Below are 24,852 nucleotides of genomic sequence, written 5' to 3'. Positions count from 1 at the left end.
CTGTGATTTCCCCCAAAGTTTCTGGGTTGTTATTGTGTATTAGTGCTGCAGTGGGGGCATCAGTCACAACAACCCACCTGGTCCTCCAAACCCTGATTTTGCTTTTCTTTTTCCTCCCTCATCTGAGGATTCCTGTGGTGATGGCAACAAAGCAGCAAAGAATGAGAGGAGCCGATCTTTAATGAAGTGAAAGCCCACTCTTTAGAGAGACTAATAGAAATGTCCCTACAAATGACAGTAAGCGAGAGTATGTTAGAACCATCTGTATTTCAAAAATGATGTGTGTATGTGCGTGTTTTATCCTAACAAATGTTGCTTTTTTTTATTGGATTATGATTGGTCTTGTCAGAAAATCAATTGCTTCACTGACTGGATTGGCGTTATTGTTTGAATGCACTTCCCTCACAAAGCTGCCATTCATTTCCTTTTCTAACAGCAGTAAGCCTTTCTCTGGCAATTCACTTGACCTCCTGTACCCAATGAATTTCTGTTAAACTGGTCAGGAACACATAATACAACACATAATACGGAGCAGGTCTTTGTGTGCTGTACAAAAACAGATGGCAAAAAATGTCTCACATTATATCCTCCTTGCATTCCATCTTGCTCTTGCGCTCTGTCCACTTGGCGGCCTGGCTGAGCGATGGGCGATTTGAGAAGAGGCACTCAGCCGAACAAAATGATTCCACACCAACAGACAGCGAGAGGAGCCACGTTTGAAAGGCAAGGACAGCTTATGAATTTGTGTGTTTACTTGCTTGTGTATGTGTGTAAGAGAGCATGTATTCAATTTGTTACATGTTCCTGTAACTTCAGTTATAGCTTGATTAAGGACTTTCTGTTTTGTCATGTACTCACTTCTTTGACGGCCTTAAGGCTTGGAGTTTGACTTTATACCTTTAGAACTACTTAAGTTATAATTGGGATTTAAGTTCAGGTAAAATAAGAGGAAGAATTGATAGTTAAAGTAAAGGGTTAGGAGGGAATCAATGTAACCAATGGAAGGTCCTCATGAGGAGAAGTACGATGTGTGTGTACTGAAAGCACATTTTATCAGCAGAGAAAAGAAACAAATAATGTCTTTATCTCCTGATCAGTCTTCTCCCCTGAATGCCTAACCTCAGCCTCCCTGTCACAGCTCATGGCTGACTGCCTCCAAAGAGCTGGGACTGTTTGTTTAAATGTAAAGGTAATCAGGTCCGGCATGCTGCAGGGATCCACAGGGCCAGAGAGAGACAGAGAGAGAGGCAGATGGGTTGATCCCAGGGGAAGGGTACAAGGACGGGCCACATCGACAATCCTGCACCTTCTTTCTACCTGTTGTCGAAAGTTATCCGTCTCAATCGAGAATACCAAAATGGGAAGTGAACAATTTGTTTTTATACCTTTATTTATAGGAAGTACCTGTAGCTATATTGAAAGTTGAGCAGTGTCCTTTTTTTGTTGACCTTCAGTATTTGGAGCAAGTTGCTTTTGGAAAATAATGTGCATCCACCAAAGTCAGAAGGCTATTTTAATATCTGTTAATAAAGGAAACTGGGATTTATCGGTATACATATGAACATACAGTAAAGGTATACATGTATGTTTTTATTATGGAATGGATGGCCCCCAGGAAATCTCAAATTGGCATGAACAAAAGAAAATTAACTACCTGATGAAAGACAGTGAAAAGGTAAATGATAACAAAGCCTGTTTGCTTTTCCTCCTACAGAATATCTTGCTCTCATACATAATTTTTTCCTGTTCTTCTCCACTTCGTTTTTTCAAGAAGTCATTTTTTAAAATAGAATTAAATGCAAATTGGAGTCGAGCTGATTATCATATAAACGGCTGGTGCCTGGAGGGGTAAGACAGTCTTGCTTTATTTATTTATTTTGTCATATTTTTCGTAGCTCCCCGTAAAACTCTGACTTTAATCAGTCCACACTTTCTTTTAAAGACATTGGGGAATCAGGGACCAGTTGAAGCGATGTGTGTGTTTGTGAATGTAGGCAGCTTGAATTTGTTGTTTGTGTGTGTGTGCATATGAGAGTTATTTGACCAAGAGCAGAGCAAGAGGCAGACAGATCAACCTGCAGCATCTATAGACCTGTACAGCTTTATTAGTAGCATGTAAGATTGTGAGCAAGACGCATGTTCCTTCATGTTTTCATGCTTTTACTATACAGACTGATGGTACCTGTAAAGACATCTGGAACAGCATTACAAAGGTCCATAATCCAATACTGAGTGGTAACTTTACATAGTGGAGGAGAGGCTTTTTATGGTAGCTGGATCAGGTTTGCAGTCATTCATGGTTCAGCCAGTTACCTGGAACTAACATGGTGGAGAGAGATGAAGTGAGGTAAAGGGAAGAGACTTAGAGAGTCTGAGCAAGACAAAATAAACGTAATTGAAAAGTTGCATTAAAAAAGGCAGTTTGTGTTTGATGCCAACACTTGAATAAAGGTTTGATTATTATTTTGATAACCTGTGAGAGATTGACATTTCACTTGAAACAAGTGACTGTAGCCAAAGTAGCTAATCTATGCTAAAACATGCTTAAAATGAATGTGACTTCCGGTAGAACTTTGAGGTTTGGTAAACATGTTTCATCAGATGTACTATTTCTGACATCAAGGTTTTTTTTGTCCGTTGACATGGACAGTCATTGATGCACTCTTTTCTTACTATCTCAGCTGCTGTAATCTGCAATGTCCCAGAACAGTTCAGCCAGAACACAGAGGCCAGACTCCACAGATCCCCAAAGAGATCTTATTGCTCCTTTTTGTTGTCAATTAAAGCTCAGGTTGATAAATTATTCTAGAAGCCTTTTTTGTGATGTTTGTAGAAAATCCTGACAACCAATCAAAAAATTTGGTTAGCTATGACATCGGCATGCTGCACTAACAGTAGCCTACACAGCTGAGCGTGCTGGTCAGCAGCTACCTGAGTCAATTCAGTAGCAGAAAGCACACAGCCCCTGAGCCCAATAGCAGAGCCACTGCAGCTTTATACTGCTTCAGCGGCTGACATTAGCACAAAGTACACACCTATTGCATCAAGGAGTGAATGTCACGCAGGGTAGCCTCATTGGACAGAGGTACATTTGTGACAGCTATTTTGCTTGCGTTTACATGATTGTAGCATTCAACAGAGTTGTATATGCAGGCTAATTCTAAGGTAACAAAAACGCAACAGTTCTTAGTTTCAGGTGATTATACACTAATGAAAACAGAAGTAGAAATATTATATTCAATTTCTTCCAATAAATCATCCTAAATCCTTCCCACTGGACCTTTAATGTTTCTTTCCTCAATTTAAAATCAACTTCCAGCAGTCTACAGTATAGCAGTATGATCTCATCCACTCTAGTAGCTATTTTCTGCCCATTTTTCTGTCAACATTTTTCTACCATTGGCACAGAAAGATGATTTTCGTATTCTCAATCCCACCTAAAGCGCTGGTTGGCTCAACATCAAATCTATTTGAATTGCTGAAAAAAAGATGTGGGCAGTGATTCTGTCTGGAGCCAGGCTAGTTCCCCCTCAAAGTCCAAATATATGTACATTAGATTTATTGTGGGACTGACACACAATATTATATGTGAAAGACTGTGAAAGACTGGGAAAATATTGTCCATCCACAGAGTTATTTCCCTACATCTCAGTTTTCCTGGTTGGTGCTCGATGGTCTGCCTCTATTCTTTCTTCAATGCAAGATCCAGAGATACATGACTTGCCATGACTTTTGTGCGAACTATGGCACTTCTTCATGTAAAGGCGGCGAGTGTTTGGGGGCTGATGACCAAGACAAGCTGCACTTTACACGGCACATTTTCAAACGAACTGCTGTCTAAGTAGCCGTTGAGGCCATCTCATTTCTATAACATCACATGGGACTCAGTGCACTCTGCTGTTTTTCAATAGATACCCTGCTCTCTTTCTCCCACTGCCTCTCTCTCCTCGTATCCCTGCGTGTGCTTGTTTTAAAGCCTTTTGTGTGTTTTCACTTCATTGTGAACTCTATACCCCTGAATCTCCCCGCTCTGCAGTCTGGTCCTACAGGTACGCTGCGCTCTGTATCAGCATCTCTTTTCTATCTGTTGCCTGGGGCATGGGGTATCATGAGGGCAGATGGGGCTCTACTTCCATGAGTCTTAATGTCTCAGGTGTCTTTCCACAGATAGACACACACACACACACACACACACATACATACATACACCCACACCCACACACACACATAGAAATATACATGCTTCCCATCCAATGCATAATTCACAGACTTCAAGCTACTGCAGACACATCTTTGTACCTATATCCAGGCTGCCTTTCTCCTGCACTATGACCCCCGGTGTCTATAATTTCCCATGCATTATTCCTGCGTTATAAGAATGTCAGTGGTTACTTGCAAACAATGTGTGTGAGTGAGTGTGTGGTAAAGTTCATATCTACTATCTTTGTCTTTTAGCAGGGACCACACAGCCGGAGCAATAAAATGCCTCTGTCTGCTTACTAGCGAAGGAAGTCCAATAGGACCAATGTGTTTAAAAATAATGTGGAACCCTCAGATATGCATTAGTATGCAGACTTTTTATTTTCAATAACTGTAAGCGTGAGAGAGAGAAATAAGCAGAGGGAAAGGTGATAAGCAGATAGATCAGCCTGGTAGAAATTATGAGCAATTAGAATAAAAATTTAAAATTTCCATCCCAACATAACAATCTGCCAAAAACGTTTGAATCCTCTCCAGAGGAACTATTACTTTACAGCACTGACATCTTTACCACCCATCTCTTCTGGTCAACAGTATTACCTCAGCTGATGCTTTGGCAGCATAGAAAAACATTTCACTGTCAGTAAAGCATATTTGTCTGACACATTTGCTCTCTGCACTGTACTGAGTTTAACTACAAGGAATAGATAAAAATTGTTCATTTCGCGACAAAATGTCAAAAGCAAGTCAAACACTAATGCAAGAAAATCCCTGATTAGTTTCAGCTTTACAATTAGCTCTTGAGTATTGACACTGGGATGGCAAGTGATGAATTTAAGAGTCAATAAAATGAAGTGAAGTGGATGTGAACATCACATACAGAAATTCAGACAGATCTGAACAGACTGAGAGCCTGTACGGAGAGACCACATCACTACTGGGGTCCGTTTGCAATCACTTCATGTAGCTCTGCAGCAGAGAAGAGTGGGGACAGGGAGACAAGCAAGTAAAAAAAGCACTGCATGTAGGAAGAAGATGGACGTGAACAAGACAAACACTTTCAGTGTAATACAGGCAAATGTAGCTGAGGTTTACGAGGTTTAGGCTGGTTGCATATTGTATGACTGGCAGCACTAATGACTCGAATGCAGAATGGCAATGTGTATAATCATCTTCTGTATAAAGTGATCATTACATGGCAATTGGTACTTCCTACAATAAAGCAAATACCCAAACCTGTTATTTCCATCATTTCAGTCCTCTTTCATCGCTCTCTTTATCTCAATTAGCAGAATGAGACGTTGTCAAATTAACTTACATCTTGTTGATGAGACATGACACCAGTTATGGAGCTCTCAACAAGCGGAGTGTTGAAGCTTGTCTATATCTTCGACTGTTTCAGTCCCCTTTGCCTGTGCAACAACATTTTGTAATAGCTTTTTATTGATTTCTTTGTAACGACTCCTGAAATTTTGCCTAAGGTTTGTATTAGCAGTGGCTCTTACCTGCATCACACTTTTCTTATAAAATAGTTGTGTAACAATCAATATTTCCTGCCAAATTCTCTCTTATGAGCTATGTCTGTATTTTTTCTCATCTCTTGCGCCCTTTCTCTTCTCCCCTTTAACCTACCTTTTCCATAAGCTGGGTCCTTGGAGGTGGGGGGGCATAGAGGAAAGAGAGGAAGAGGAGTGGTCGAGCACACAACTCAATTATACATCAAAGCACTTATGTTGGGGACACCACTGAAGGGGGAGGCGTAAAGGAGGTGGAGGGAAAGACGTTTCAAAAGGGGGTATGACTTGGATGAGAGCGGACCTTGGTGATGGTTTCTAGTATCAGTGTTAGTCGAGACTTCAGGGAAAACAGACTTTGCTTACTTAAAGAGGTATTTATCCCCTGGGAAGATGGCCCTTGCATAAAACTGGTCTGTCTACACAGTAGAAAGATGCAAACATTTTTGAAATTGTTGCTACATTACCAGAGAAAACAGCAAAAATATGATATGGATATGATATTTTGCTCAAGGGTAGAAAAGCTACAACAACCAGAATGCGCTGCACCGGACCAATAAACACTCCTGCTGACGGGTGACATCTGCAAGTTGGGCGGTGCTTGGTTTTGGCTCGTTGTCCATTTTCAAACAGGAAACAGTACCAGTTGGTAAAAAAGCAATATGGTATTACAGCTAAACAGTACTAAAATATTTCTGAAAACATTTTAGGTGAAAAACAGTATTGTGGTTCACATTTGATCAGCACTGCCTTCTTCTGCAGTTTGATCAGAGTTTTTCCAGCCTCCGTTTTCACAATACTGGAACAATATGGCAAAAGATGTTCACAATCTGTCTCTATTGCAGCTAAACAGTGTGCCGGCAAGAAAAAGGCAGTGTAGTAACAGGATCTTGGTTTGTGGGACTTTAGTGAAACCTCCCGCGTTTGAGAGTGAAAGTTCTCTCTTGAACCATCAAGAGAGTACGAATGTGGGCATACAAAAATGCAGAACAACAATCTGTAGTTGATACAACAGCTCTAAAATCTGCCAGATGATGCATTATCTGAAGAACTTTTGCTAACAAAAGAGTGTGGGGCTCTTGTTGCAGGCAAAATGGAGAGAAGTTTACCATTGTTTGTTTAAATATACTACCAACATTTTAGTGTTACCAAGCTGGTTGAAAATCAAAGTTCCTGTTTAAGGATGTAGAAGAAAAAGTGACTTTACCATTTAGTCCAATGAAAATAAAGACTACAGCAAGCAAAAGTATTCTCATCTCACCAAAGAATATCTTGATCACTAACTATCTTGCACTCAGTCCATAACTGAACAATGTTAAAAACCTACCAAACACCTGCAGTTAAACATAGAATTACAAACTTTCTATGTTCTGCTGTACTCTCTGATGAAAGGAGAGGCTAACTCACACACCATTGTACATTATTGTCATTTAAACCAAGACAATGGAGTAAATAACTTTCAACTTTTTTATAAAGAATGCAATGAATTTGCTGTCTTTGCAAAAACAAACTTTGCAGTTTGGGTCCTCGATTATACTGTGCGGATATCTATCATACTTCATATAAATTTTTCTTTGTACTATGGGCTGGCCACACGTACCTAAAAAACTCAAATATAGTTTCAGAGGTTCATTACTCACATTCAGTAAGAAGCAGGCTTGACTTTGCTGGATTTCATACTGTAAGCATTACCATAAAATTCAGTATGAAACTTGTGCACACTAAATTATATGATGATATAAAACCATAGTAAGATATTGAGTTATAATGGAAAGGAAGAGGTACATCTAGACCAATTTAAATAAAAGCTGTGAGGTAATTTTGTAACACAACAGAAAAGACATCAAAAGACATCAGCATTATTTATATTTGAAAAAATACGCAAATCACTGAACATCATTATGTAATCATATATAAGAAATAATGGCATAACATTTCATTCTTCCAGGAAGGCTGAGAATCTCCAAGTTGTTGCAATGAAAGAAGGTTCCTCAGAGTACAGTCTCCTCAAACGTTTAGCCAGACAATCCTATAGAGAAAACTATTGAAAGCCCTGCTTGCAGCCACTAGTGCTGGACCATGGGGCAAATATAACATTTGATGATGGTGCTATTCAACTCAAACTGGTTCAGCCCCTGAGGAGCATAAATGTGCAGTGTAAATCTCTTTCCAATCTGCTATTAGATATGTGTCTTAAGAAAAATTGACATTTCATGGGCTTCCAGTGGGGCAAGAATGCTGTTTTGTTCTATAAGAGGAAGTGCCAAACTAGACACTACTAGACAACATCGGGCTGACTGGAATGACAACCTGAAAATGCAGCAGGGATCTGACAAAGATGGGTTGTACGTTGGAGCTTAAACATCTGTTTGTCACCGTAATTAGTTTGAGAGGTGTTTGTTGTGGTTATGTATGCCTGCTGTAACATAGCTCTGTAAAACCTGGTATCCAAGGTGTAAACTAAACAGTAAAAGCAATGGCAAAAACGGCATATTTGACTTAACAAGCATTGCTTTTATCAGATCAGTCCAAGTCAGTCAGGCTTTCTATAGCGTGAGAAAAAATGATGAGTTAAATTAGTCATATTTCACTCTACAGCAAGCTTTTGTGTATGTATGGCTCACTGTATTTAGTTGAAAGACAATGAGCTCGACTACAACGTTATTATACTGAAAATACCAACAAGAAAGAGGTAGCATCTGTTTTTCTCTTAACTGCCCTCCATATTTCTCTATTATGTATCATTTTTCTTTAAAGCTTCTCTCCCTACCACCTCGATTGTGGAAGTGACAGCCAAAACAGATTTGAGCAAATTGGAAAGGCTATAAAGCTCTATTAAGGCAAATCTAGCCACGGTTGGAGGAACAGTGAGAAGGGAAACAGACGAATGGGAAGGGAAGTGCATATTGAGACACAGAAGAAGACGACGGAGGGAGAAAATCGTTGAGGAATTTGCATAATGCCAAATGGAGCCCTGGTGAGGTTGAAGGCACAACTTGCAGCTGAATATTGTTCCCATAACCAAGCTATAGTACACGCCACAAAAAGCCAGGAGAGCCAGCACTCTGTTTTTCTTTCTCTCTCCCACACAAACAACCCTAAACACAAACACACAAGCAGCTGTAAAATATAGAGCGGCCGTCAAGATGCACAACTGTCTTCCATGTTAGCAAAACCTTGTCGGAATTCACGATCCTGCCAAATGAGTGTTCGAGGAAAGGAGAGCGCCTAAGGCAGGGTGGGGGTGGGACCCACACACTTGAAAGAAAGGGAGAGAGGGAACGACAGGTTGATTTATTCAAAGAGTGAGGAGTGGGTGAATCAAACTTTAATGGTTTTGGGGAGTGAAAGCTGTTCTCTCTCCCCCTTCAATCTTGCCCCTCACACTCAGTCTTTCCTTACTCGCACCTTACTTCACTTCTGTCTCTCTCTCCCTCCATCCCTCTGTCTTAGACATACACTTTTCGATGGTCACTCACAAACACGAGCCATCCCTTTTTTTGACAGACAAATCTGCGCTCATCGCTGCATAGCACGCAAATCAAGGTGCTCTTCATGCTCAGTGGGATAAAGTAAATGACAGAAAGATAAAGAGAGGAAGAGGAGGTGATTTACCTTCACGAGTGGCAGCGTATGTGATGCCCAGGCAGTATTTGTTGCGTTAACCCCTGGACTGGAAAGGATGTGCGGAAAAATTGTTCTACAGGCACGACATCCTCCCTGACAACTCACTTAAGCGGCCCTGAAAGGCGTGCTGAAGTCTACAAATGAATCATTATTCATGGAAGTGAATGACTGCAATCACTCCTTAAAGAATCCACACATGAACACAGGCTTGCATAGAGTGAGTATCTGCAGATGGAAAATTACACCTCAATACACACACACACTAAACAAGACCCATCAGTGAAATGTGGACTGAAATTAGGCAACTCTTTCTGCATGAAATATTTGAACAAACAGCTGGTAAAACATCCTGGTCCTGTAGATAAACTGGCCATATGTACTGCATTTCTGTTGTATAAAAAATGAGGAGTTACTGTAGGAGTTAGTTTGTAAAGGATGGTCATGTGCTGTGGTCTGATCAGCGCTGTCAGACATAATCAGATGGACAGATGAAAAAAGATCGACAAAGATGAAGAGTCAACAGAACTACCATCACTTTACTTCCTAAAACACTTTCAACTGTCATTTCATTAGTCAGCACAATAGATATGATGCAGAGAATAAGGATATGTTTTGAGAAGCCACAACTTTTGCTTAGAAATGGGTCCCAAGCACCAATTCTATGTCGGAGAAAGTTATAAATGGAGCCTGAGGTGAGTAAAATATTGACTGCTTCCCATTTAACCTTCTTGCTTTATCCATTTTTTTCTCTTTCTCCCTAAATCCCTCCATCCCTCCCTGCGGGGCTCAGGGTCTTAGTGTCAGGCAGAATTCTCTTTGAGGCCTGCGCCTGTCAACCAGCCACCACTCAGCTCAGTAACCACTAGATTCAATTATACTACAGGAGAGACCAGGAGCGATGATACTGAAATCATTATGGGCTAAATCCAACTTCTAGGAGGCAGTGTGCGCGTGTGCGTGTGCGTGTGCGTGTGTGTGTTGTGTTTCAGAGAGAAGCTGTGTGTTCGTCGATTTGTGTGCAATCTATGTGCAGGATGACTGTGTTGAAGTTAGTATTGTATATACTGTATGTAATTTAGCGATAAATGTTTTATTTAAATGTAATTTCAGAATTTCACTACAAGTAAGACTCATTTCTTTAAAGTTCCCAGGGAACCTTGAAACCCCGAAGACATTAGTCATCCATATACTGTAGTTGCTGCTTTAGAGCTGAAATATTTGTTTATAACGTGGTAAACAAATTACTTTTGGATGCTGTAACCTGCGGAGGTACAGGGCAGAAGGCAATAACAGATTAGGGACTGAATTTCAGCTTTCAGAAGTGAACAAAGGCAAAGAAGAAAGGAATCTAACAGATTCATCTGTGTTCTACCTGACAGCGACAGAGGGCACATCAAATAACAGGTGCCTCTGTTTTGCTGCCAGAGCCCACATCAAGCACTAAACAGCTCATTCGCAGGCGTAATAGGAGCTCTCAAACACCCTCTGCCAATATTATCGAAAATATGAGTGCATTTGTGTGTGTGTGTGTGTGTATTTGTGCTTTTCGTGCATGAAATGCTGTCATGCTATTCAACTCAAAATTGTTTGGAGGAAGTAGTAGCCAAAAGTTTTAGGCTAAAAATGAGGCTGGTTTGAATTTCCTCTCTTCTACAGTACACAACTGTTTCCATAACACCTTTGAGCAGTGACCTTTTAATGGAACACACAATTATCCAACAAATCAAAATTAATAATAAAACAGCAGTATGCTTCAATGCTTTTATTGAACATTAGTTACTGATAATTGATTTAGGAACAAATAAGCCCAGGTTGCTGTTGCCTCTACTAAGGGATTCTGTTACAAACAAACTATATACAGAAACCAGACCGAAGGGCTTTTTCTTCTCTAGATGTCTGACTTTCACCTGAAGGGTTTCCACCTTGGGCAGCCAGGTTCTCTAACATCAGCCGTAGTTCATCAGAGCTTACTGTAGGTTAGAGAGGGACGTTGAGATATGGCTGATAGAAAATAGAGGCTGAGGAGGGATTTGCTCACCTGCCTGACATACCTGAGAGACAGTTACAGATAAATTTTGGATATCTATCACTTGGAGCCTCTTGCTTGTCTGCCTGTTTGCCAATACGTTTAGTCCATCTATGTGCTGCATTACCTTGCCCCTTCTGAAGACGGCTATACAATCTTCTGAGCATCATTACTGCAATATCGAAGGCAATATTCCACTGTACAGCGTATCTACTGTGGGTCCAGATGAATGTGAGTATTGACTGGAGGATGAAAAGGAAATGCTTTTCAAATTCTAAAATGCTATGAGTTTAGGGGCTCAACCAATTAAATAAACTGACAAAGTTATACATTGTTAAGGTCATTGGAAACTAAGTATGGATAATATCTATAAACTATGAATAAATACATGGAAGGCGAATGTGTTTAGAGGTGGCTGTGGCTCAGGAGGTAGAGTGGCTTGTCTACTGATCACAGGGTTGGCAGGTCAATCTCCACCTCCTCCGATCAACATGTCAGTGTCCTTGGGAAAAACACTGAACCCGGAATTGCTCCCCAGCCACTGGCAATGCAGGTAGTCCATTCCTAATTTCAGGTTCCAAGCTGGGAAAAGCAGGGAGCCAAATCAAATACATGGATCAAAAATCAGATTTTCCAAGCCAAGTTGGGAAGGGCCCAGTTAACGAGTGAGAAACAGATGATCCATTGTGGAAGTAGCCAAAATAGGATGAAGAGTTAATTGTGTGTGATCCAATAATTGCATACAGAAAATGTGTTTTGTGTATATATACTGTATATGTATGTGTGATGGACAGACCGGTGCCAGAAAAAAAGAACAGACTGCAGAGGAAAAGGAGCAAAAAAGTACAAATGACTAAAAGAACAAGAGAAAACTGTGTTTGTGGTCAGTTTATGGAACCGCAGGAGATGGCACACACTGGGCCCAGTAAGAGAAGTTGTTAGTGTTGGCATTTGATATTATCACAGGGACAATGACAGAGAGACCGCCTCCCAGTGGGAGAGTGTGAGGGTCAGGCAGCTGGGGGGAGGCTGTGTGTGAGTGTTTTTGTGGAGGGTTGCTCTTTAAGACCTGGATGTCCCCACAGTTCGGCAGAGCTGTACTCCACAGTTGCACACTTGGCAAAACATTTTGAGTTTGTCAATACAGGGCTTGCTATATAGAGGACTACCTGTCGCGCTTAGGGAATGTGAAAAACACCTCTCAGTATGTTGTACGCTCCATCATCTCATCCAATAATGGATTTGGGTTGTGGCCCATCTGCTGTTCTATCAAAACATTATTTCTGGTGATAGTCGTTGCTCCTTGTATCCAGTCTCTGCTGCTGGCTGCCTGAGTGTGTGGATGCTGTAAATCTGGCCAGCTCATTAGCACTGACAGAGGGAATGCTAGCAGCCCACCTGCTCCCCTTCACCCTCTTTATGGCTCTACAAATTAAAACGACATTTACACACACTCTTCCTCACTCTCCCCACTGCACTGCTCACCTTGCCACTCACAATGCTTCATCTGCTCACTGCTGAGCTGCGTCAGGCCACCTCAATATACCTCCTCCCTAATATTCTGCTGTTTCAAAAACCCTGAAGCACTTTGTGTTCATTCCTTTTGGCTTCTGTCAGTCTGTTTGGTATTCTGTGTCACTTTTTATTATATCAAATCTCACCATTTGAATCCTTTTTCTTTCTGTTTTCACAACACTTTTACCTTTACTACTACCATCATCCTTCACTTCCATCTCGCTCTCTCATCTTTTTCTCTGTGTACTTAAGTTCCAACAGCACTATATAGTAGTCCTGATTGTACTCTAACCCTCAGTTACTGTAGCATGTCCAGTGAGTGACAGCATGATAGAGTGATGTCGCAGCATGTTTGCTTAGCCCGCTAGAGGTCACTCAGGGGCCCAGAGGTAATGAGGCCATAAAAATGCAGGCAACGGAAGTTGTGGGAAAACAAGATATAGTGGAAGAAAGGGCAGAAGAAGGGGAAACAGGTTACCAACAAGGAACATTAATCCTGGATGAACACGGTTCCCAACACTCCAACTTCCAGGTGGAAGAGGTGGAAGGCTTTAATGAAGAACTCTGTGTACAGATTGGACCATGACACACAAATGCACACTATTTATTTTTCTTATCATTATTATAATTATTATTAAGATTTGTGATAAAACACATTCCCCCTGCATCACACTCACACTCACCCTTAGTAGAAATGCCAGTGAATTAGACTCTAGCTGTGTCCATTGTTTTAAGGAATCTGATCAATCACCACATCCCATTGCCTCAAATAAAAAAGCTTAAATTTTGTACTAGGAGTGCAGGACTGATATAAGCAGTAATTCAATGAGGGATTCAAGGGAGTGAACAATATGTGAGTGACTGAGGGTCAACACAGCTCCGTTTAATGGCTTCTGGAGGCTAAACTGATGCCTATTGTTTGCAGAGCTTGGAAAGTCTGTATGTGGACTATAAGTCCCACACAACTGAGCAGAGGTTGCACTGGCCTGACAGAACCTTCCCTGGTGGGTGGTCTGAACAGCCTCCTCTAAACAGTCCTCCTTTCTCCCATTTATTTGCCTGACTTTATGGATTGGGGAGAGAAAAAGCCAGTGGCTTTGAAGATTTGGTGAAGACTCAGAAAGGGGTATGTGCTCAAACTCAACACAACAAGATATGTGGATGTGTGTGTGTTTGCGTGTGTGGATTTCAGCCCCTGTTTGAAGTCCTCCACTCCACTCTGGCAATTACTTCTATCAAGGATTAGATGAGGGAGAGGGCAAAGAGGAGAGAGAAAGATGGAAAGAAGTGGGAGCTGAGAAGGGAGGTAGCAGATTCAGAGAGAGGACAGAGAAGTGAGAGAAACGGAGAGAGGAGAAAAGAGATTGAGGTCTCCGCTGCAGTGAGTGTTTTTCTTCCTTATAAAGGAGGCTGTGCACACTCTCTAAACATGAGCTAGAGGACAACTCCTCAAATCTTAGGAAGATCACAGGTGCAGCAAAACACAGCTATTTCCAGGGCAGCAGAGACTGAAAAGCACTATGAATAGTTGATGATCACCATAAGTTGAATGCAGCAACCATACAGTTACTTCTGTAACAATATCCATAACATTGTGGTGAATTTCATACATGTTTTCTAACCTTCTCTTAAGTTCCAGAAGGAAACCTTTGTCGGAAGCACTTTGGAGAAGATATTTTTGTGAGGAAACTGTTGGCATCATATATTCTCAAAAATGTTATTGAGAGAGAAGAAATAGGTGCCATTTTAAGGATTTTAATGTAGTAATTATACTACACACATCAGAGAGTTTTTATGTTATCCTTAACACATGTATAGAGGGGGTCATTAAATGACTTTCTGTCAGCCTTACCTCTGGGATATGGACGGTGTAAGGCTGCCCGTGGAAGATTGGCGAATTATCGTTCACGTCTCCAATCTGGATGTTGACTGTGTCTTTGACCACCTGAGGGAGGAAACACCTTGGTAAAATTGTTCCCAAGCCTCATCCACATGTTACTTGTCAGAGAACTGTAGTCACCGCAAATGTGCATCAGCCACACCAAGCCAAGATTCAGAGTGAAAGAAAACGGGACAAGTGTGTGATAGATTACCCGCGGGGAGAGTAGGATGAATGTCAGTATGTTTCAGCAACTAAACTGCGTTGAGTGAGACAGGTGTCAGAATGATTACATGTGAGAAAGAGAGAAATAAGGGTGAGAATGAGAGCGAGAGACCGAAAGGGAGACGTATTGAGAGAGAAGGTCTCTATGTGACATGTGGTCAGGCTATATCCAGTTGTCAGCGTGTGACGCAAGGTGTCATAACTATGATCACAGTGCAGATCTGTCTCTTACCTCTTGAATGTCACTCACGTAGAATTCGACCTGCATCTCTGACTTGGTCTGGTGGAGACAGAGACAGAGACATCAGCATAAACTTTGCATGGATATGTGTAGTGCAAAATAGCTGTGCAGAAAAGTATAACAAGACAGAAATACCACTCTGAACCCACAACCCTTTCTTTTTCATCCCTCACCGCTGAAGAGTATTGCACTTTGCACTGCTCTTTCATCATTTGATAATTTACATTCCATCTCCTATTTTCAAAATTGTCCTGACTGTCTTTTCTTGTCTATAGTGCATTTGCTTTGGTAATGTGTAGTCGGGATGTGTGTTTGTTTGGTGTTCGTACCTCACGGTCGAGCTGCTGTCGAAGCCACACCACACCAGTGTCTTTGTTCACAGAGAAGTACCTCATGGCCTCTTCTCCTGAAACCCCGTACATGAGGGGCTCCCCCTCAGGATCAGTTGCCTTCAGCTGGGCCACTGATGAACCTGCCAAACAGAGTCAAAGGTCAGCGGTCCCACAGGGTCAAAGGTCACGCGGTCTAACAAGACTTTTGATTGGTTATATGACCTTGTTCTCGCTAATTTTAAGATCAAATCAATTGCATTTTCTCTAGATATCCCATCATGTCTACTGAGCCACATAAAAATGTTATACACATAAAAAAAACCTTTTCATTGTATTTCTTATCCTTATGTGTATTTATTATCTATATTTTTAATGTGTTCTACTATATTGATATAAATATACAAATACATATATAAATAAATATTAAACTTAAAATAAATAGTGTTTCCTTTAAATTTCTCATACCCACTAAACACACTCAGTAAACAACTTGACCTGTAGGATCAGGAGAAAGATATGAACAATGTGTTCTTCCAAAAAGAACTAAATGTGGGATAAATAATGATAAATATGGCATTACAACACACAAACACACAGAGCACACACAAACACACTAGCATGTATAAGGGTAGAAGAGTAAAGTGTTTTTAACTGGAGCTGCGGTGGTTCACAAGCTTCATTCATCACACACACTACAACTCAGACAGGCTGGCTAATCAAACCAAGAGGTGGAGCCATCCAGCCAGCTAATCCACCATGCTGGACAGATGTGTCGAGAGGGGCGAGGCTGAGGTTAGGAGGCGCCTGGAGGACAGCATGAGAGCCCTCGGCCCGGTGGGGAGGGGACAAGGCTCATTTCTATCCAGGGAACAACTACATGGTAATGGGCTGAAGGGGAAGGTATGCTGATATCAGTCACACACAATGGACCCCAGTGGTCATGAATATGTATTATGTCCCCTTCCATTCATAGTATACAATAGTCAAACACACCGTTAACACAGCTCAAATGTAGACACCCATTTACAAATACATCCAGGTAGAGATAAAGAGTAGTTCTGAGGGCATTCATTTGACCTGCATTCATCCCTAAACCTTGAGCCTTTGACAGAATCAGTGCTCTAAAAATTACCCAAAATACATACTTGATTAAAAATAAACATATTAAAACATTACAAGCAAAAGTCACCCATATGGATAGCACTTGAGTAGAAATGTTTGCGTGTTTGCCCTGCAATGCTGAGCTCATACAATGCATAAGGGCTTCGGAGCTGAAAGGTGGGCCTACGTTTCACCACAAAAAAAAAAGAAACAAGAAGGTACTGAGTGCACGGATGGGAGAGTAAAAACACGGATCATACACATGCAATGAATGCATGTAAACACACACATACACACACACACACACACACTAGCACACACACCCTCCCCCCGTCCCTGCAGGTACTCGGTCAGACAATAGAGGTGAAGCCAAACTAAATCAAGCCTGTCACTTGTGCACCAAAATGCTTAACACAACGACCAATTAGGCTTCACAATCACACACCCCTCTCGTTTTATTAATACACCCCATTTTCCTATGAAAGGGTGGCAAAAATGACTAATTAATATAACGATTTATGAACCCCTCTCATTGCGTCTAATGAGATTTATGCAAATTCAGCTGCTTTCAATATGAGTTATAATTTGGTTGAAGACGGTGCAAATTAAGCATTTTACCTCATAGTCATCAATAATAACAGAATTTTTTTTCCTTCTCCTTCCAGCCCCCTCGACTGTGGAGGAATTGTCTGCTCCATGTGGGTAGACATACACTCGAGTGAAGGATAACAAATGAATGATAACAAATCATTTGAGACTAAGACTATGTATGAGAGTCACAGTCTTGTGGAAGATTAACTCCCACTCTAGAAAAAAGAGGCAAACTTGGACCAACTCATTAAGCATATGGGTTAGATTCTCTGCTCAGATTAAGAGCAAGTATGGAGAGCTGGCACATGTGCTGAAGTTAGAATATGTCCATATCAACTGAATCAGTGAACGGTTTTATATCTTTAGATTAAGATTTGCCATTGTACTTTATTTTAAAGATAAAGATTTGATACTGTACTGGATTCTGCTCTAATTTCTCTTCATTTTCTCATATTGTGTTTTATCGCATTCATCTGCAAGCTTACAATAGGCAACATACACTGGCAAAGCAAAATGGCTGCAATTAGGCAAAGACAAAATCAGTCCTCAAGGATGAAGATATGTAACAATTTCCGTTAGTAACAAAAGTTTCTCTATGTGTTTTGTTTAATGTCTAAAATGTAAAGCTGTGTGAACTGGAATCTGGGATGGAATCTGCAGCAGCTCAGGCTTGGGTCAAGTTAAAAACAGTTAAGTTACGTTAAGGTTAGTCACGTTTCTTAGACTCTCTTCCAGAAGTTATAGCAACAGGTGGCTAAATGAAACACACCGTTATGCTGAGTGAAATTAGGATTTCTCTGGGTTTGGATATTGTCGAAAACACGGTATTGTTAGTACACTTCAACAAAATATGTAACAAAGGTCTAGTCGTTTTGAGACATTTTAATGCAGAAATGTTACATATTATGTCTTTATGGCATTACTGGATCTTATAATTATTGATAGGATTAGGTTCTGTTAAGGTATTTTTTGTTTAATGTTTTGGGTTCAAGACTGGATTAGAATAAAAGTGAGGGCACAAATTGTTGAAGGTTTGGGTAGAACATTGCTGTAAACCTCACAAGTATAGTAGTATAGTATAAAGAATAGTGTGTGTGTGTGTGTGTGTGTTTGTGTAGGTAGGTAGGTAGGTATCCTTCTAGTGCTTATCTGTAACACTGTGGCACCAAGCCCTTTCCCTGACAAATGATGCTATTTAGCAGCAAGTGATGCCAGTATTACTGTTATGAATGATACAGTGCACATTAACATTGCCCCTCCCCGTCTCCTCTACTCTGCAACACTGCTCTCATGACAAGAGCGATGGGCTGGAGGACTCATCTCTCTACCTCACCTTTCTCTCTCCCATTGTCCCCTGAACCCCTCACTCTCTCTGCAAAATCAAACACCAGTTCCCCAGTTTTCTCTCTGTATTCAGATAGTAAGGTCAAAACATCACAACCAAAGCAGAGCAAAACACAACAAACCAAAAGCAGCACACCTGCCTATCATACTGACCTGATAGATTAAGAGATATGTGTGCCCTAATACCAAAGTGAGAAAGCCGACAAGACTGGCTCTGTGATGACCATAAAACCAGAATGCATGCTAGTGTGTACTGGTACTGGAATTTCTTACTTCAATAGAATATGTCAAAATATTGATATTGGATATCATTTTCAACACCAAGAAAAAAACTTTGACACAACACTGAGGGATTTTTATTAAAAGATAAATGTAACAAGACTATAACATGCCAAAAAGGTATGAGGTATTCCTGCTGTTTTCTTTGTCAACCAAAACCAATCGTGAAAGCTCTGCCCTTGCCATCGTTAATGAGCTAACACTGTGAGCCAAGTGACAAGAAGAAGACAGCACGCTAATGCAGGGGAATGTGAATCACCTGTCAGTGCTTAATGTGGGCAGTCCAGGATGCGAGGCACACGGAACTGAGTTTACTCATTTGTAGTCTGTTTGAGGGGTCAAGAACACACACATGCGCACATGCACACACACGCACACACACACAGGCATGCTTTTGGTTGTGGCTGCGACAAGTTCACCATAGTTGAACTCCACACAAAGCCAAGGTGTGGCTATGTGTCGCCACCGTATGTGAATGTTTTTGTTGCTTTTCGTGCACAGAATGGAAGTGAATGGGAGGCGAATGTTGATTTTGAGTATGTGTGACAACAGCCTTAGTGAGTGAGAGGAGGCAGGGCTATGTGGGCACTGCAGTGGTGTGAAGAGAAGAGAAAGCGAGAAAGCACAGCGCAGTCATTGATAATGCTGAAAATGAGTATAGAAACTGTTTCAATTATTTAGAATTGATAAGTATCAAGAAATTGATATTTTGACAACACTACTACGTGCAGTTTTATTTGGTCTCTTTTTTTGTCTAGCCCATATGAATGTGAATTCAGGGCATTGCTGCCAAAAAGAGCTTTAATGCTCAGTCATTTTTTTCCTGATAAAACAATGATTGCTCTACAAATATTTCACAATGAATTGAATGTATGAGTACATTTTCAACCTTTCTACTTATGTAGCTCTAATAATAAATATAAACATATATGATATCAAATATTTCACTGACAGAAGCAAGTATCAAATACATACAGTATATGGTTTTATCAATATGGCTTTACTTTGAAGCTACTGGGGTGAAATTTCAAATATTGGAAGCCTTTAGGTTTGAATGGTAAATTGAGAGCAGAGGATGGGTGAGCCAAAAGTGTGAAACGTGCAAAATAAAGGACGCGTAGCAGAACAAATAAATAAGTTAATAGACTCCATTACCATTCTTCTCCCAAAATTACAGTCAGACTTCCTGCATGATATAAAAAACATTGTTGCAAACTCACTGCCATAAAACATACAAAATGACAAGCCTCGACAGGCTGAAAGTGAGGAGGAGAGGAACAGTAGGAAGACTCGCTAACCTATACACAGCAGCAGCTGCATGCTTTACTCGGCCCAACCTTTGAGGAAAGGCAAGGGGGCCAATGGGGGCGCTAAATCAGCTGCTGGAGAACATCAATCCCTGCTGGATCAATAGGAGTCGTACGTGTTAGACGGGGACTAGGCTCAGCCCTGCCCTGGGGCCTCAGGCTTGTGAAAGAAAAGGGGCTATAGGCCAAAGCCCTGTTTATTATGTTGGTGACATCTCTAGACCTCTCGTTCATCTGAGCGCTGATTCAGTGGGACAGGCACTGTCAGGTCTGCAATTTCAGGCATGCTGTGAATTATAGCTTTGAATTTTGTGGTGCACAGAGGCTTAATGGGTATATGGGCAATATTCTGTACGCTCTCTACCAAAGCAGCTGCAAACAAAAAAAGAAACCACCTCAAGACAAGTGGAGAGATGACTTACTGTGGAGGATGGGACAGGGAGAATCTTGATCTTCACCTGCTTTGTATAAATACTTGATGAAGTGTCTTGAGGCAGGGTGAGTGAGCCGCAGGGTTGAAGTCATACAATCAGTAGGCTGATGAGTCAGTATGATGCCACTCATGTTACCACACTGTCTATCCACTGACAAAGAGAGCCTTCAAACACATCATCAACACCAAGTTGAAGCCACGCTGCCTCGCATCAATCAAACCCATCAAAAATTCACACAGGCAAATAGTCTCAACTGACTGACAGCATGAGCTCATTCAATACACCGCCTGTATTTTGTTCTTACTTTATAGTGCCGCATTTGCCACTTTATTTTTTCAACATGTGAGGAAAACTGAACAGTATACTGTAGAGAAAAGCTGTGTTGTAAAGCTTTCACATCTGTTACATATATAAAATGTGATGATGAGACAGTGACTCTAAGCAGCAGTGTTGTGCACTTCACACCATCAGGTCCATCAGGTCTGGGATAACAGGAAGCACACAAAACCATGTCCTACTAATTAACTGTGTGCCATTATGAGAAAATTGGTCTATTTCTTGCATGACGCTATTACAGAAAGTGAGTGTGTCGACATTTGTTTGAATCCCTGCAGAGGTCTCTACCAGGGCTGCCCAAAGTGGGGCCGGTTTAGAGTTTGATTTGACCCACCAGATGTTTCTGGCAAAAAATTATCCATTCATTTCATGAACATTAAAACATCATATAGAGAATCTGAACAGCGGGCAGAGTGACACTTTGTCAAGTTAGTCAATTAAGGGAACTTGGAACCATTTTGTTTCATTACAATAGGTGTTATTGGCCGGTGGCCCACCATCAAGTTTCAGTTTTGGCACCATTGACCAAACAGTCAGGGGTGCCATCACTCACTGGGAGTGAATGAAGCACACTGATGCAGAAATACCACTTTAATTTTATTAAAGTTTAATTTTATGCCCAAACTCTGGGCACTGCATTTAAAGCTGCTTTAAGCATTGTTGCTATTTTAGCTAACTTCCTGTCTGTTTTGCAGTTAGCCACCCCCTCCCTCCTCTTTATGTCACCACATGAACGTGCACCGGTAATCGCGAGACACAGCAGCGAACAGGAGGATCCTGCTCTCTGTGCGTTAACAACTGTTTCAGTCAATCTCGTTCATGTAAAACATCTTGAGGGTAATTTACTAGTCTGATTCTATCAAGGGATTTTAGTCTTTCTTTCAGGGTCATCCTTTTAAGAGACCCCTTGGGGACACATGCATTAACTTGCACCCTCACCTCCAGTCAAAAGCACAATAAATTAAACTTCCCTTTCTTCAGAAATAAGATGGAAATGAGTTGAAATTAACTCATCGCCGCTTTCTCTGCCCATGGTGCTGAGTGCTGCGTTAATGTCCACAGATTCAGGCTCTTTCTGGGAAGCTAGTTGGATGTGGAAATAAAATAAGCAGATCTACCTGGAATGACAATAGTGCGGTGGCCAGAAACTGGGTGCTTGGACCTCCATTTCCATACAAAGAGAGGCGTATGTGTTCAGGGGGCATCTTTAATAGCGGAAAGGAGGGTGCATTCAGATAGTTTATTTTCCTGTAGGATGAAGACAGCCATGGAGAGTGACAGTAAAGCATTTTCCCCAGGGAGGACAATTAGACAGCTAGCAATAAAAAAAGATGGAAAGAAAGAAAAAGCTCACTGATTATGTTTGCAAGCCTTTGTGCCAGAAATAAACAAACGCAACAAATTCTCAAATTGATACAATTGCTGCAGATAAGTACAATTTACATATCAAATAATGGGAGTGAATAACAGCCGGAGTTCTTCAAAGGAGGTTAGATTTGTGCATTGGTAAAAGCTAATTTATCACACAGAAATCCCTACGTTTTAATAGCTCCTTTGAAACAAGACATTTACCAAATCTATCTCATTTACCCTTTCTCAATTTTTCACTGGCCTTCTCTCTTTTTGTGTGTTCTTGTGTGTGTGTGTTCGCAAGCATGTGTGTGTTTGTCACATCAATAACCGTGATGGGGAAGAGAGGCGAAGACAAATAGTGCCGGGAGTCTGGCTTTAAGTGACTCCTGTGTTTCAACAACACACACCATGAGAGTCCTTGGGAGGCTGTGTATTAATCCAACAGATTTATGACTAAATCTGTCACGGATGGGAGGAGAACACCCTTTGCCTTTCCTTTAGCCATTCCTGAGAGAAATATACACATCCTAAAATGTGTGTGTATACGCAGCTTTTAAGTGAACAGACTGTATGTACATGCATTTATACACGTGGGCAACCACCCACACTTAGGAAACCAAAGGGAATAGCAAATCTTTTGTTCAGTGAGATTTTGTCACTGAGTGAGAGTGTCGGTACAGGAGAGTTTACTGTATGTATATATGTGTGTTGTGGCTGTCTTCAATAGAACCTAGGCTGGGCTCACGGCATGACTTGAAAAGCCCAAACGCAAGGAGCTAAATGTAAACAACAAATGGTTTATGCTTAAAATCAAAAACCTCATTGTGGTTTAACCTTGTGAAAGTAAGACCAGAGTGAAGACTGCACTCTGTAGTTTTTTGTTCTCCTAAGCTTCCAGAAAGGTGGCATCAAGGGATTTCTACAGTGATGCATGCCATCAAAAAATGTATTATGAATACAATTTGGCACTTGTGAAAAAATTGTGGAATAAATATTAGTTTTTACATAAAATACATCAGTACATTTGGTTATCAGAGTGTATTTGAAGTTGACTCTGCTGTCTAGATATGAATCATTCATTTGCACGGCATACAATGAGAGAGATTCAGAACTGAGGAGGACGGGCGTATGATTGGATGTCCAGGATTGGCTTTCTAATACACCCAAATGGCGAAATGATGAAAACACTGAGTGACAAGGCTGTGACTAACCAATCACATTGCGAAAAGTCGGAGGACAGTGAAGGACATTAGTGGACAGTCATCCCACGCGTTGGTGAGGAGAGGCAGACCTGTCACTGTGCATTCACACGCAGCTCCGCTCACTCTCCGATCACACGGGAAAGCTCTTTGCTCTTGCTATTTTCTATTCCATCCCGTCGCAGTCTTGCTGTTCTCCAACTCCCTCTCTTTCGTTTTTGTCATCCTCTCGTCACGCTCCATCCTGCTTGTGGAGGCCAGACAGAGGGACACAGGCAGTGCTGATAGGAGAGGACAGGTGGCTGTGTGCTACTGAGGCTGCTGGAGTGACGGCTGAGCCAGTCTGGCCTGTCGTTGTCACAAAAGCCTATGCCGCCCCAAACACACACGCATCCACCCCAAACTGCACCGATCCTGCCAACATGCCAAAATGTCCATCAACACAGGCACCTCGAAACGCCTGCCCAATTCTTTTCTTTTCTATTTGTCTTTATGCCTTGCTTTTTTCATCCAGTTTGCTGCTCACCTCAGTTTTTAATCCTGTTCTTATTCTGTTATTTGCCCCCTTCTTTCACCCTCCCTACACTCCCTCTCTCCTTCGCTGGCCCTCTGCTGACCTCACCGGGACTGACTATTACCTGAGAGCGAGCTAAATCATGGTCGGGTAATGGAACATGCCACCTTCACTGCGAAGCCACACACACACACACACACACACCCACACCCACACACACACACACAGAAACAAAAGCCTCTCACTTTTGGCCTTTCCCCTCTTCGCTCCCGTTTACATGTTTATCATTTGGCCCGTGTGTTACTGAAATATAAGGCTGATGTTGTTTCTGTCAGCCCTGTGGATGTAGATGGGGATGTTGGGGAATGGCAGGAACTGAGGTCAAGAATGAGGCTGTGGCAACTCAGAGTTGACCTCCAGCCCTGGCTGTCATTGGAAGAGAGTGTGTGGAGTATTGCCTCAGAAAACAAAGGCTCCTTGTCTTGACAAATATAGCTATAACAAGTAGGTGAGAGCTCGAGGAACTGCAGTGGTTTCCCTGTTTTGGACAAGAATCCAAAAAGAAAAAAAGGGTGGATGTATGTATCAGCAAGGCACAGGGGGAATCTATGGGACTATATCTTCAGATATATCTTGTATTTGAATGTTCCTCTGTTTATTGTCTAGCATCTATGTATTTTTTTCACCACATCTACTTTTGTCAGACCAGCCTTCTAGCAGTTACATCAAAATAAATTCAAAAGCACATATACTTTGAAAATTTATAAAATGTCGCATTGGCCGTATATACAGTAATATTAAAGTTCCCAAACAGAGAAAAGGTGTCATCCTCACT

General features: G+C 41.3%; 1 protein-coding gene across 1 annotated transcript in view; it reads right to left on the bottom strand.

The window, feature by feature from the left end:
• LOC141009724 (cadherin-23-like) overlaps positions 1-24,852 on the bottom strand; it is a 163,818-nt gene that overhangs the window by 104,854 nt on the left and 34,112 nt on the right. Inside the window, exons 5-7 of the mRNA XM_073482415.1 lie at positions 15,557-15,699; positions 15,219-15,266; positions 14,735-14,827 (exon numbers count right to left, since the gene is read on the bottom strand). Of these exons, the coding sequence (XP_073338516.1) occupies positions 14,735-14,827; positions 15,219-15,266; positions 15,557-15,699 (284 nt within the window). The remainder of the gene's footprint in view (positions 1-14,734; positions 14,828-15,218; positions 15,267-15,556; positions 15,700-24,852) is intronic.

The sequence above is a fragment of the Pagrus major genome, chromosome 15 (genome assembly GCF_040436345.1).
Source record: "Pagrus major chromosome 15, Pma_NU_1.0".
Classification (NCBI taxonomy): domain Eukaryota; kingdom Metazoa; phylum Chordata; class Actinopteri; order Spariformes; family Sparidae; genus Pagrus; species Pagrus major.
The sequence above is the reverse complement of the archived record's forward strand: the minus strand, read 5'-3'. Positions and strand labels throughout refer to the sequence as shown.